Source organism: Penicillium daleae, assembly GCF_028827525.1.
Source record: "Penicillium daleae strain IBT 16125 chromosome Unknown utg000009l_segment0_segment0, whole genome shotgun sequence".
Taxonomy (NCBI): domain Eukaryota; kingdom Fungi; phylum Ascomycota; class Eurotiomycetes; order Eurotiales; family Aspergillaceae; genus Penicillium; species Penicillium daleae.
Window position 1 is genome coordinate 2,239,656 of NW_026623157.1, and position 12,836 is coordinate 2,252,491.

The following is a 12,836-nucleotide window of genomic DNA, read 5'->3' on the forward strand; positions in this document are numbered from 1 at the left end:
CAGGAGCAGGGCGAGTCACAGTCGCGGGGGGCAGAATACACGCGCTACGTGCACATGCGATCGTGCCGCTTCAGACAAATCGAGTCTCGATCGTTGTGGACACGAATGACGGGATTATGACACGGCTGGAGTGGAGGTCCAGCGTTGCGCGGGATCGGGGGAGAGGAGGGGAATGCGACAAGGGGTGAGCGGGCTGATGAAAGAGAGGCGTGGCTGAAGTAGAGCGAGCTGAGGCGTTAGCTGATAAAAATACCCATCATCTGCTTAAGCGTGAGACAGAGCAGCCTCCCCTCGTGAACTGGGGGAGAGAGGGACTATGCGGTGCAGTTGCTGAGGTGAGCAAGGCGCGGTTCTGGCTGAAATGGCTCAAGACCCGTAGCACTAGCATCACGGAGGAACTCCAAATAAACCCAAGGGAGAAGTGGAAATGAGTGTACATACCAGAGAGACGGCACAGACCAAGTGCTACACGACGTTTCAGATAGATAAACGCGGGTGTTGTGACAAGCGCTTCAGGCGAAGCGAAAGTGGTTTGCCCCTCGCGGATGTAGACAATCTTGGAGAGACAGAGAGAGGGGTGAGGGAGGATGGGACGGAGCGCAAAAAAAAGAAAGGAAAGCAGATCGTGGGGGAGGCAGAATTGGTCGTCAAGGTAAAGTCGAGGAACAGTTCGAAATAGGAAGAACGTCCAAAGAAAAAAAGAAAAGAAACGAAACGAGAGAGATGTTGGGGGGGCGGACAAGGAGGAGAAGGAAAGGAGGCCGAGATAAAGTGATGAGAGTGATTTGGTGGCCGTGGCAGAAATGACCGCCAGCACCGATTCACTTCCCACCATAATCTCCCACTTTCTACGGTATCATTTCCATATTTCCATCTTCTTTTTAAACAACTGAAATCTATATGAATCATTTTCCATTCCCTTCAAATTTCCATCCCGAGATGACAGGCGGCTCCGATTGCAATCATGAAGCTCGTCGTCCACTCTGGCTCACAGTCCATGTCCAGTCAAGGAAGTACTCCCACATCCAGGCCTACGTGGAGACTCGAACTGACGACGCGCGACAACGTGCGGGCCGCATTGCTACCCATGAGCAGCCCGCACGGCCCAATTGGATCACCCTAGCCCCAGGGGCGTCATGAATTTAATTAAAGCACCGCCAGCCCAGACGAAGATCCCCGAAAGTCCAGCATCGCCGGCAGGGACGGTGCTGTCAAAGTGTCCTGATTTCCTGAAGATGAATTGGAGGGACAGACCTGTCTGCCCCCAATGCCAGATGGAAGACAATCATGACAATGTCCCAAAGGAGAGATGGACGCTACATGCAAGTCCCGAAATTCAGATCCCACGCTCACGGCACTTCTCCTCGCGAAACGCAGGCTGCTCCAGTAATCCAACGGGTCATTAGCTTGGCTATTTCCGGTCAAGGATAGGGTTTCCCAATTGCCCGAGAGGTGAGCAGCGGTGCCCATGGAACGGCTCGTCTGTCTCAAACAGATACTCCCGGATCTGTCGTCTCATTCGCCAGTCGCCCAACATCAACCATCCTGGGCCCCCGCTTTCTCCCCTGAAGGAGTGTTTACTATTTGGTCGCCTCCCCGTCAGGTCGCAATCTGAGGCCAAACGCGAACCCTAGCGACGAGAGACATTGCAAAAGCTATTCTTCGTATTCCTAGTGTGCTATCCTCGCTTTCGTCTTTCAATCACCTGGTCCGGGCGAAACCTTCAAACTGACAGGCTCCGAGACTAGTTCACTCACAGTGCGGAGTAGCAACCGACCAACCTAGTCCTCAGCTCGGACCGCCTTGTTTCAGCACCATCCTGAAACACCTACAGTGTCACGTGGCAGATTAATCTACCCCTGTCCAGACCCCCATTCACCTTATTATTGTGGACATGATTAGAGATGGATCTCAAGACGTCAACAATTCGCCTTCGGATCGATCTACATCCAAGGACGCCGTATATAGACTTGACTACACACGTATATACTCCTAGCCCACGATGACCTAGGCAGAGCTAATTATTATTGCCCAATACTACATGTTTAGGTTAGGGAAGACATTGATTGGCCAGTGCTTGTTTCTTGTTTATCTATGCTGATTGTCGATCTACACTCGATTGGATCACGGCAATGGTGTGAATCGCTAATCAAGATCGATCTGCCATGACCACAGAGTATAACCTCTGCAATTTAACAATGGATCATTAGAAGATGCGGTATACCATATTCTACACATCCAGGAGAACTTACCATCGAGGGACCAAAGGTCACTCAATAGAACAACGATAACCCCCTACTAGCCCATGCTAAATATGGTATATCGATATGAAACGCTCTATACACACCTAAGCGTTACACCTATCCACAATCTCCAGTATCAACTCGGCCTTCCCAGCCAAACCATCCTCCGCGCCATTCTCCTCCGTCGGCCAAAACCGCAAATTAAGCCGCCCATCGTTCCAAAAGTTCACAACAACATCATAAACAGCCCCGCCCGCACTCCCCGGATCCACAACTCCCTTGATAGTGAAACATTCACGCAAACCCGGATCTTTCCTCCAATACTTCATCTTCTTCTCCAGACTGATGACTTGAATCTCCCGGTAGTGGATTCCCCGTTGGCGCATCGCGTTCAGCAGGCGATATTGGTAAGACGCCAGGTTGAATTCGGGCGGGATGGCGGCGATCGTTTGCTTTCGTGCGGCGCGTCCAGCAGCGATGAGGAGGGCCAGGACGAGTGCTGCGACACAGAGTCCCAGTTTCATTCCGTAGAGCACGTCTCTCTTTGCCTGTTCTGATCCCTTTTTGCTGGGCTTCGTGAAATGCGTAGCGCAGGACCCAACCAAGTAGAAGGTCATCAAAGTGAATCCAATCCGAGAACTGTATCATGAAGTGCTTTGTTAGCTTTTTTTTTCTCTGCCGTGATGTTCCTTCAGTCGCTCTTTCTCATGGGCCATGCCCTCGCAATTACTTACCTGGTCGGAAGATAGCCCATGTGGCGGACAAACCGACTCCACCGCGACGATCGATCCACAGCCGGCTCAACCCCGGACGGGCCTTTAAAGGTGATCGTCCGATCATCGGGAACATGAGTGCTGGCGAAAGAAGGATCTTGGTGAACGCCACGCCGGGCAGCTAAAAGGAAGAGAAGGGGCTCCAGAATGTCCCCTTCGTCTGTGCTCGCGGTATCGGTGGCCATTTTGGCGCTCTCAAGGTCTGACACGGCTTTATTGAGAGTTGAATCTTCTGCGCGGCTCATTGTTGGGAGGTTTGATTTGACTGCCCTCGAGCGATGCGAGAAGCAAGTTTTCGACCTGGAGGGATGAGGGGTGTCTTTCCGCCGAGGCGCAGGCAGAACCTGAATGGAACTAAAAGTCTTCGGAGTGGAGGTTTTGATGCGGGTCTTTCAGCTTGGCCCCGGGGGCCAAATTTTGGGTAGTCCAGGGCCTAGAGATACGTCATAGAGAAGCTAAGCTACGTATCGTGTGTCTAGTGTTGACAGGTAGTAGACAAAGCTTGTCGAGAGCATGTACAGGGAGAGTAATCAGGTCGAAATAAGAAATCGAAAGCAAGACCGCGGGGGGGGGGGGGGGGGGGGGGGGGATTGCAGGAATTTTGAAAAGGAAAACCTTGGTAAAGGTCAGTAAAAACATGTATGTGGTCTCCGAATGTCGATCGAAGTTCTGATGTATAAAAAGCAAATGAATACTAATCTGTGAAAAGGGACCCTGCTCTCATGCACGCGACTCGATCGTGAGGTATAGAGGCATCGCTCGAAGGTCACTAAATCTGGTTCATCTACACGGTCAAAACACAGCCGAAGAAACTTGATTCAAGATCTAATCCATACCTGCTAATGCATCCATTGTGACCGATATGCTTTGATGCATGCTGCAGTACCTCGTACAGTAGCATATCAGCAATTACCCTGTGCGTGCTGCCCGTGTTTCAGCAGATCTCAAGTCAAGATTCTTGCATATTCTACAACCAATAGTCCAGTAGCCAAAAGAGATTTCCGACTACAGTAGACAATTAGAGAATGAATTAAAGGACTACAGAGACCCTGCTTTGGACCCTGATTCAAAATGACATTACCGTAGTTGGAGGTGTTGTTCGAGAAAAGCCGATGCTAAAAAAGCATGAAACGGCTTACCGAACAGGGCAGGGTTTGGCTATTTTTAAGCTCCCATTGTGGATGATCGACGGTTGCGAACTAGATGTTTCAGCCTCACGGCTTGAAACAGAGCTAATTGCTCCTCGCGCGACCATTGCCTTGGTCAAGCTTGGATCTGTGCAGATCGTTTGATTTATATTGAAGAGTGGAGCGGGGATGAATCTAGCTCTGTTTGTCGGGTGATGAGAGACATTGCTCCACTCTTGGTATGTTCATCAACTTGGTGACCTAGTAGCCGGAGAACTTTTCATTCGAGGAACATGACTATTCTCAAGGTTGTGGAGGGGCATGGCTGACTGATCGTGCTATATCTATGCTACATTTATACTGTTTGCTTCCTTAACGTGTCGTTCATTATTCCTGATAGTTAGGGTATGGTCGTTGCTCATCAAAGAGAGCTTAATTCCAGACAAGATAGCAGCGGGCGGCCGGATTCGAATCACACCTATAAATCCAGTGATCTTCGATCGATGGAGATCCAAAAACTCCACTGCTCTGCGACCCGCCGATAATACCGACAGTCGGTCCTCGGGGAGAACCTCAAAGCGGGGTGGGGCACTATAAGAGGTGATGCGCCGATCCAGAATAGTTGCTCCGGCTGCTGATCTTCCTCATGGGATCCACAGCAGCCACGCAGAGCTCGGAAAAGCGCGGCAGGATGACCTTGTGTTTTTCAGTTTATTCTGCTGTATCGTCTCAAGTCGGTTGCCCATCGAGGTTTCGTAGCCTATATTGGATAGCATTGCGGTCATCATGTGCTTCATCATCCTCGTATTCCTGAAGGACAATGGTCCGCATGAGTCGGCGGGGGGCGCGGCGACCAGTGAAAAGCTCGAACTGGGCAAAGCCTTGCTCGGGGAGGACGTCGAGACCGTCCAATGCTACCCAGCCCCGGTGGGACAGAGCCCGAATTTGTTTCATAAGCGGAGTGTTCAGGGGTTTATAAGCCAGCTGAAAAAGAAGTTAGTTTCATGGATCCCGATCTGGATATCGTGTGCGACCAAGGGCTGAGCTGAGACACAGCTCTCGAGGTAGAGATTGGGAAGAACTTACATCGACGACGACACCACCCGTTGGGCTCTCGAGCCATTGCGTCGGTACATGAAAGTTGGGCGCAGGTTCGCCTCCAATACTGTGAGCTGGAATACCGGAGACGATGATCGTTGGTTGCTTATAGACCGCTGGCCATGGCTCATCCAATGAGCTGAGAGTGCTGACCCTTGGGCGTCGATCCTGGCTTCGTTCGCTCGACACCAAGTCTTGCCGGTTGTAATGATCAGCTAGCTTCTTGGCATTGGCGATTGTGCGATTGTAGACAAAGATATTTTGCACGCCAAGATGAATCATGGAGTAGATCGCAGCGCGAGCCATGCCGCCAGATCCAATGACAAGGCCTGTGGTTGACGGACGCACGGCGTTTGCTGGAGAAAGACCACGGCGAATACAATTGCAGATTCCAATCCAATCAGTGTTGTCTCCGTGTAAGCCCTTGACTGGTCCAGCACGGGTCTTTTCGAGATGTATAGAAGATTCTTCTGAAAGGCGGGGATCGGAGATCTCGTTGTTCCGGATGGGAATGAGCGTGTTGACGGCACCAATCGCTCGGGCATGCGGTGACATTGAATGGAGAAGAGGGATGACTTCTGTCTTGTATGGAAGACTGACACTGGAGCCACCAAAGTACGGATTTTCCACCAGCTCATTCAATCCGCGTAGTTCGGGACACTGGAAGATGGTATAGCGATGTGGCATCCCACAGACCCTGAATGCGGTGTTGTGCATCGCAGGTGACATACTGTAGTTGACATTCGCACCAAAGAGAAAGTACTGCATCGGATCCAGTGCAAAGGAACTGTAGAGTGCCTGTTGGGCATCGCGTGCGGTGATAGTGGGAAATAATTGAGGAGGCGTTTCGGGCATGAGAGATGGGTGTGTGACGGGTGTGAGGGTGGGATTAAAGCAGCGAGACATGCGACCCAAATGGCCTGTGTTGTATGCAATAAGTGGGAGACCAGCCACAGGAAGACTTTCAATTCGATGTCGGAATCTTCGCACGGCCTCATTGTCTTCCATGGTTTCGGCTGGCTGGCAGATTCGCACCACATTGCATCCAAGCCTTTTTGCTCGCTCGTATATGTTCATGTATTCGACTCCATCCCAGCCGCCGGGTAAAGGTTGGAAGGCCTCGAAATGGCCGATGATTTTCGTTGCTCCCCTGCACTTGATGACCTGAGACAACAAGGCATCGTCACGGGTCAGGTCCACTGACAGGAAACTGGGGCCCAGACGCAAGCCGTGTCGAACAAGGGTCAAATAGATATCATCATTGACACGAGCTTTTTGACCAGGCGATAGAGATCCCGCGGGAGTAATGTAGCTTTCGACGTGGTACATCAACGGCACAATGATATTGCGGCGTATCGTTGCCACCACTTGACTGATTCTATCGGCCAAGTTTGAATCAGCACCTGGCTGGCCGGAAGGGCTCGTGACGTCTATGACGAGCTCAAAGGCATCCACAGTGAATTCAAGTTCCTCGATATCCAGGTCCCGCTCGTAGAGAGCAGAGAACGGAACTGACAGTGCCAATGTATTCCGCCGAGTCTCAACGGGCAATAGTGACAACGGGAAGGAAGCCTGTTGGCGGCTCATCTCTGTACGATCGCCAGTCACGAAAGCGATGAAACTGAGAAAATCGCGCTGAACTCTTTTAAGGGTTAAGAAGGGCGTTGGTGTCTGTGCTCGCTGGTCGAGTTTGGGTTCCGGTGATGGGTCATGGCCATCTTTGACTGGCTGTGCGCCGCTGCGGTTGATGGTCTCCGAGAGGTTGAAAAATTCCATATTGGAACAGCCTCGATATATCGGCCCCGATAGTTCAAGAAAGTGTCGCACTTTTTGGATATCCCAAGCTTTGAGATACGACTGAATGCTCTCTGGGTCTCGGATGACATGGATGACAGGATGCGTCTGCGCATATTCTCTCAGCAGGCTCTGGCCACTGCGCTCCATTGACCCAGCTCCGCAAGCAATAACACATCCTTCTTGATTATCCGATAGCATCGACTCGAAGACTCGCGCTTCTTGTTGTCGGTACACCGCATGGTCGTTATCCCTCTTGAATGTAGCACGGGAGCATCCAGTCACCTGGTGAAAATATCGGTCCGAGTCGATCAGTCGGCGGCCCGTGGTAGCCGCCAGAATGACAGCCAGGCTGGACTTTCCGGTGCCTCGAATACCGATGAGGACGATCGATGACTTGGGAGTAAAGATGCGCGGAGTCTGCAAGAGGCCATTATCGAAGAGAACCGGGGAGCCGCGGTTAGATTGCAGTTCCCGCAACGACGTTGCCAACGTATAGGGGTCGCCATATGCCTCTACCTGCTCACTCGCTCGTCGTGAGCTCGGCTGCGACCGTATCGCTGGCAGCCAAGAAACCGTTCCTCCAGGGCCATACTTCCGGGGCTGCTCGTTGTGGTCGTCCTCCAGTTTGCGCTTGGTCTCTAGGAGGGACATCGTGTCGCGGAGAGCCGGTTCACACGGAAGTGTGAGAGCCCATTACCACAGGAAGGCGCTAGAGTTGTCGGTGAAAGACAGAAAATGGAAAATTTGCAACCTGGGAATTTGGGGTTTAGAGTAGCAGAAAGGGAGGTGAAGGGCTCTGTCTGTGCTGGGGGCAATGGGTGGCAGACAAGTCGACGAGCCACGAACTGTGACCAGTGAGGGAACCGCACGGAGAGGGAGGGGCCCCAGTTGTAGGCGGGGATTTGCGGGCCACCTTTCTGCCGCGCGACTCCTCTTTCCCCGGAACGAGAAAGAAGCCCTCTGCGAAACTCGGGCACGCGGATGCAACAGCCGTGCTCTTCTTTTTCGCTAGTGCAGACAACTCTAGCTGTACCTGCGACCGTTTAAATTTGGTCCCATTGATTCTCGCACCTATATTCTCCATTGTTGGGACGGTAATGCATGGACTAGGTCGCCAGCACTAGTCTGCGCAGCGCAAGCTGCCGTCGGCAAAAGATTCAATCCCCCCCCCCCCCCCCCCCCTCGCTTGATCGCATCGCAAAGAACATGCGGCTGAACCCGACTAGCGGATCCTCGCAATCACCATGAGCTCCGAATCTCGTCAAGCCACCGGGGCTAGCGGCAAGGCCAAACGACGATTGGCGGATCCAGATGATGATGGCAAGGCGAATGCACAAGACGACCCTGCCCTGCCCAAGCGGCAGCGGGTATCACGAGCCTGCGACAGTTGTCGATCGAAAAAGGACAAATGCGACGGAATACAACCAGTCTGCTCGACCTGTGCCTCGCTAGGCCGGCCCTGCACCTACAAGGCCAATCCCAAGAAGCGAGGTCTTCCGACAGGGTATATTCGGTCGCTGGAACTGCTATGGGGTTTGGTATTTCAGAAAATCCAAGGCAGTGAAGATGTGATGCGTGCCTTGATGAGATCGATCAACCTCCCCAGCCATCTTGCAACGATGGGCAAGGAGGCGGAAGGATCGGATACCCTGCTATCGTCATTCAAGAATAGTACTGTGCTGAGGGATATTGAGCGCATGCTGGTGGTCCTCGAACAGCCAGAGGAGGAGAGGGAACGAAGTCTTCAAGCGTATGGTGATGGTGACACACCATTGGACGTCGATGATGTCCTGGCCTCGTCAGAAGCGCACGAATGGCAAATACCAGAAGGACTCGAGTATCGGGAAACGCCATTCACGGGGATATCGCCCTCGCGCGCGTCCATGATTAGCTCGGCCCCGAGACCTCCTGGGTACCGGACTCGAGAGTCAGGTGTACAAACCATACCCGAGGAGATACAGTCACCTCCTCTCGCCATCTCGCTCAATGCTGATGATCGCCGATTGATTACCAGCAACGAGCTACTCCAACTTCCTTCCAACGCATGGCCCCTTCTCGATATTTACTTTTCATACACACAGTGTTGGTTTCCAATCCTGGAAAAACATGACATACTACGCACCGCTTATCAATACGCCGAAGGCGATGTCTCCATGTCACGCACAGCGCCCGGGTCTGGAGATCATGCTGCATTGTGGGCTGTCCTGGCTCTGGCCTCTTTTCAAGATACGTCCGCCAATGCCGCCCACCTATCCGATAACCTGGCCCATCCTCATATGGACTCCTTCCGAATGTATAATACGGCTCGGGAACTCATTCCGTCCGAGATTGGCCCATATGAACTCGGCCATGTCCAAGCACTGCTTATCTTGTCTTTGATTAAATTCGGCCAGCAGCAATGGACTTCCGCATGGATGCTTGTGGGACATGCTGTTCGGATTGCCCAGACATTGGGTCTGGACCGACCATCTTTCACAGCTCCATCACGATCTCCGGACAAACAACTGGGACGAGCCAAGCATGTCTTCCTGGGGTGTTTTGTGCTTGAAACGCTGATTGCGGAGCATACCTCACAATGTCCGTCACTGCGGAAGGACGACCTCGCCAGGGTAGGGGGTATCAATGAGGATGGACTAGAGGAATGGCATCCATGGGAAGATCAGACTAGTTTCCGTCCGACCCAGTCTTCTCGTGCTTCTATGCAGCGCGGTCCTCTCCATGCCCTGAGCACGTTCAACCGACTCGTTTCTCTAGTGTCGATTTTAAACGACCTCTGTTATTATAAGCAAGACCCGACGATCTCTCGTTCGCAACTAGAATCACTTGAGATGCAGCTGCAGCGATGGGCCTCGGCGCTTCCGAAGAGTTATCGAGTCGATTTACAAAATCGCCCAATCAAGTTGCCATCACCTCACATCTTTGGACTTGAAATGACATATCAAAGTATTGTCGCAGCGTTGAGTCTGCAGATTGCTGCGCGTGAAAGTGACCAAAATTTGCCCGAAATACCCCACAAGGGGAAGGCAATTGAGAGCTCTAAACGCCTGCTCCAACTGCTTCTGGTCTTCATGGAAACCTACAGTCACTCCGCAACTGCGCCTACCTTTGGGATGATCCTTGGGTATTGTCTTCCACGGTCAGTCTCCCGGAGCCTGGTGACCGACATTGAGATAGGGCTTCGGGCACAAATTGAATCGTTGGCGTCCAATCTTAGGCAGCTCTGGGTTACGCAAGATCAATCCCTAGCAGGTCCAGTTTCCGCACCGAGGAATCAACCACAACCGCTGGACATTACTCCTTCCACTGAACACGCAACCCTGCAGCATCATATCATGCCAGTATCGACTCCCCGTCATCTTCTCTCCTCGACCGACTTGCAGCCCACTCAAAACGAAAGCCATCTTCCCCCATCTGAACATTTCCTCTCCACTCCTTGGCTCCGAGCGACACAAGGCATCGACGATAATGGCGGTCTCATTCACACGCCTACACCATCCATGACTACTGTCGGTGGCGCCTCAGAAGTCTCGGTACAGCCAGGTCAATTAGAGGGATTTCGACAATCGACTACGTCCGTCCCGGCTAAAGCTCAAAACATCATTCCCGATTTTCCGCCATCCTTCCCCTCCGGCGGGCAGTACTCTACATACCAAGATCCCTCCCTCAACATTAGTCCCTATGTCGACATGGATGGCTACGGGCCTGCACGGCGTCAACAACCGCAAAGAATCGCACCGGATCTGGATGCTTTGTTTGACGAGCTTGCATCGTTGGATGGCGCTGAAAAGTGAGTTGACACTATATTAACTATCCAAGATGAAATACTAATCTCGATTATGCAGACCTGACAATCAACCCGAGTTCATGCAAAACCTCGGCTTCGTCGCGGAAAGTGGCGTACCGGAGCTATTCTCTTTCTCCAGTCAGATTGAGCCATTTTTGCTGGCACAAACGCAACAATTGTCCGGCACCGCGCCTCCTTCTGTGCGACAGGAGTCGATCAGCATTTCAGGGACACCTAAAAGGTGATATCTCGGAAGGTTCAATGTCTAGCTAGTTGTTCTGTCAAGCCGCTGGTCGGCGCTCATTCCTCCATCATGGCCCTGGTGGCCGACAGTGGTTAACGCTTAGGGGAGGCGAGCCCAGGAAATGCCACAATATTGAGAACTGGCTAGGTTGATGTATTTGACCATCAGATCCGCGGTAGATACAATAACTAGTCTACGTCCAACATCACGCATCCAAAAACATCCCAAAGATATTCCAATTTTTCCGTCCCACTAACCTCAATTGCCCTATATACAACAAACAGGTATATACAAGAACCAAAAAAAACCTCCCCTCCCCTCCACCTACCTACAAAGCAGCCTTACTTTCCCCCTTCTCCAACTCCTTAAAATTCACCGCAACGTGCTCCACGGCAACCTTATACCCATAAACCCCCAGGCCCACAATAATCCCGGCCGCCTTATCACTAAAATACGAGTGATGGCGCCACGGCTCGCGCGCATGCACATTGCTCACATGTAGCTCGATAAACGGGATGCCCACGCCGAGCAGGGCATCGCGAATCGCAACGGAGGTATGCGTGTAGGCGCCCGGGTTGATGATGATGCCGTCGACGTGGCCGCGGGCGGCTTGGATGCGGTCGACGATGGCGCCTTCGTGGTTGGATTGGAAGGCGTCGAAGGTGCAGCCGTGTTGGGTTGCCAGGGTGCGGCTGTCGTTCTCGACGTCGGCGAGGGTGGTGTGTCCGTAGATGTGGGGTTCACGGGTGCCGAGGAGGTTGAGGTTTGGACCGTTGATGAGGAGGATTGATTTGCCCATTTTTGTAGATTCAAGGTGTATGAGGGGTGTATGGAATTTGCAATTGGGAGGTTGTTAGTTGTGATAGTATGGAGGAGTACAGTAGTAGAATGTTCAATGGATGGTGGGGGGAGATGGACATGTCCAGCAGTGTGCTGCTGAATGGGCTCGTTCTGATTCGTGACTGGGTTCTCCCCGCAATTTGGGCCGGCTGAGCGCTTTGCCGCTCAAACCGGCTGGGGATTTTGGGGGTTCTTCTTTTCGGCCGGCAGCATTCTCGGAGAGTTGCCCGAGGTTATGATCAATGCGGGGAATAGAGACTGTCATTCACAACAAGGAGAGTGATTTGATAGTATCAGGCTTGTAGTTCTCGTTCTGTATGGCTGCGGCTGGAGGGGTATCCCTTCCCTACTCTTTTAAGCCATGGAAAAACTGCGGCCTTGATTTCGGGCAGATTAAACGAGATCGCAACACTTTTCAGGCTGCTTGTCAGTTCCTAAGGGTGTCTCTTTCTACACCTTCCTAATTCCGACTATTATCCAGAATTCTGACTTGTTCCAGCCATCTCTTACTCTTTTTCTAGTCGAATGCCATGGTTTGCCTCTCAGCGATCGATTAATGAACTCCATGTCCCAAGGATGTCTCTGGAAGAATGTCGTGATTCTGGCAGACACCAATCCAATACCTATGGTTCTTTCATCACTATATTTTGTAAAATGTAATGTCAGTTTATACTCTCTAACCCGAGTCAGTCTGGTTGATAACTGTACCCGAATAAAACATTGATCCAAAAAAGGGTATGATAAACGCCACCTGGAATGCACCTCCAGAGATCTCGACCGATTGAACCACATTAGCTTGGATTTTGGTTCTCTCGATACTTCTCACCTCACTCAAAATCCAAGGACTATCGGTAAGCGCTTGTACTAGTCCAGACATTGATCATCAGACATGCGAACAACGCAGCCTCCACGTCGGACTCCACCCCGCGG

General features: G+C 51.9%; 5 protein-coding genes across 5 annotated transcripts; 2 read left to right on the forward strand and 3 right to left on the reverse strand.

The window, feature by feature from the left end:
* Nucleotides 1-939: 939 nt before the first annotated feature.
* N7458_011949 (uncharacterized protein) lies at nt 940-1,140 on the forward strand (the record flags this gene model as incomplete). Its single annotated transcript, XM_056915331.1, has 1 exon — nt 940-1,140. The coding sequence occupies one exon, from the start codon at nt 940-942 to the stop codon at nt 1,138-1,140; it is 201 nt and encodes a 66-aa protein (XP_056760085.1).
* Nucleotides 1,141-2,347: 1,207 nt separating this feature from the next.
* N7458_011950 (uncharacterized protein) lies at nt 2,348-3,261 on the reverse strand (the record flags this gene model as incomplete). Its single annotated transcript, XM_056915332.1, has 2 exons — nt 2,348-2,882; nt 2,978-3,261. The coding sequence occupies 2 exons, from the start codon at nt 3,259-3,261 to the stop codon at nt 2,348-2,350; spliced, it is 819 nt and encodes a 272-aa protein (XP_056760086.1).
* Nucleotides 3,262-4,872: 1,611 nt separating this feature from the next.
* N7458_011951 (putative quinate pathway repressor protein QutR) lies at nt 4,873-7,689 on the reverse strand (the record flags this gene model as incomplete). The annotated part of the gene is made up of 2 exons (XM_056915333.1): nt 4,873-5,127; nt 5,230-7,689. 2 exons carry the CDS (start codon nt 7,687-7,689, stop codon nt 4,873-4,875), a joined length of 2,715 nt encoding a protein of 904 aa, XP_056760087.1.
* Nucleotides 7,690-8,282: 593 nt separating this feature from the next.
* N7458_011952 (putative C6 transcription factor QutA) lies at nt 8,283-11,067 on the forward strand (the record flags this gene model as incomplete). Its single annotated transcript, XM_056915334.1, has 2 exons — nt 8,283-10,825; nt 10,881-11,067. The coding sequence occupies 2 exons, from the start codon at nt 8,283-8,285 to the stop codon at nt 11,065-11,067; spliced, it is 2,730 nt and encodes a 909-aa protein (XP_056760088.1).
* A 327-nt stretch (nt 11,068-11,394) lies between these two features.
* Nucleotides 11,395-11,865, reverse strand: N7458_011953 (type II 3-dehydroquinate dehydratase; the record flags this gene model as incomplete). Its single annotated transcript, XM_056915335.1, has 1 exon — nt 11,395-11,865. The coding sequence occupies one exon, from the start codon at nt 11,863-11,865 to the stop codon at nt 11,395-11,397; it is 471 nt and encodes a 156-aa protein (XP_056760089.1).
* Nucleotides 11,866-12,836: the final 971 nt, after the last annotated feature.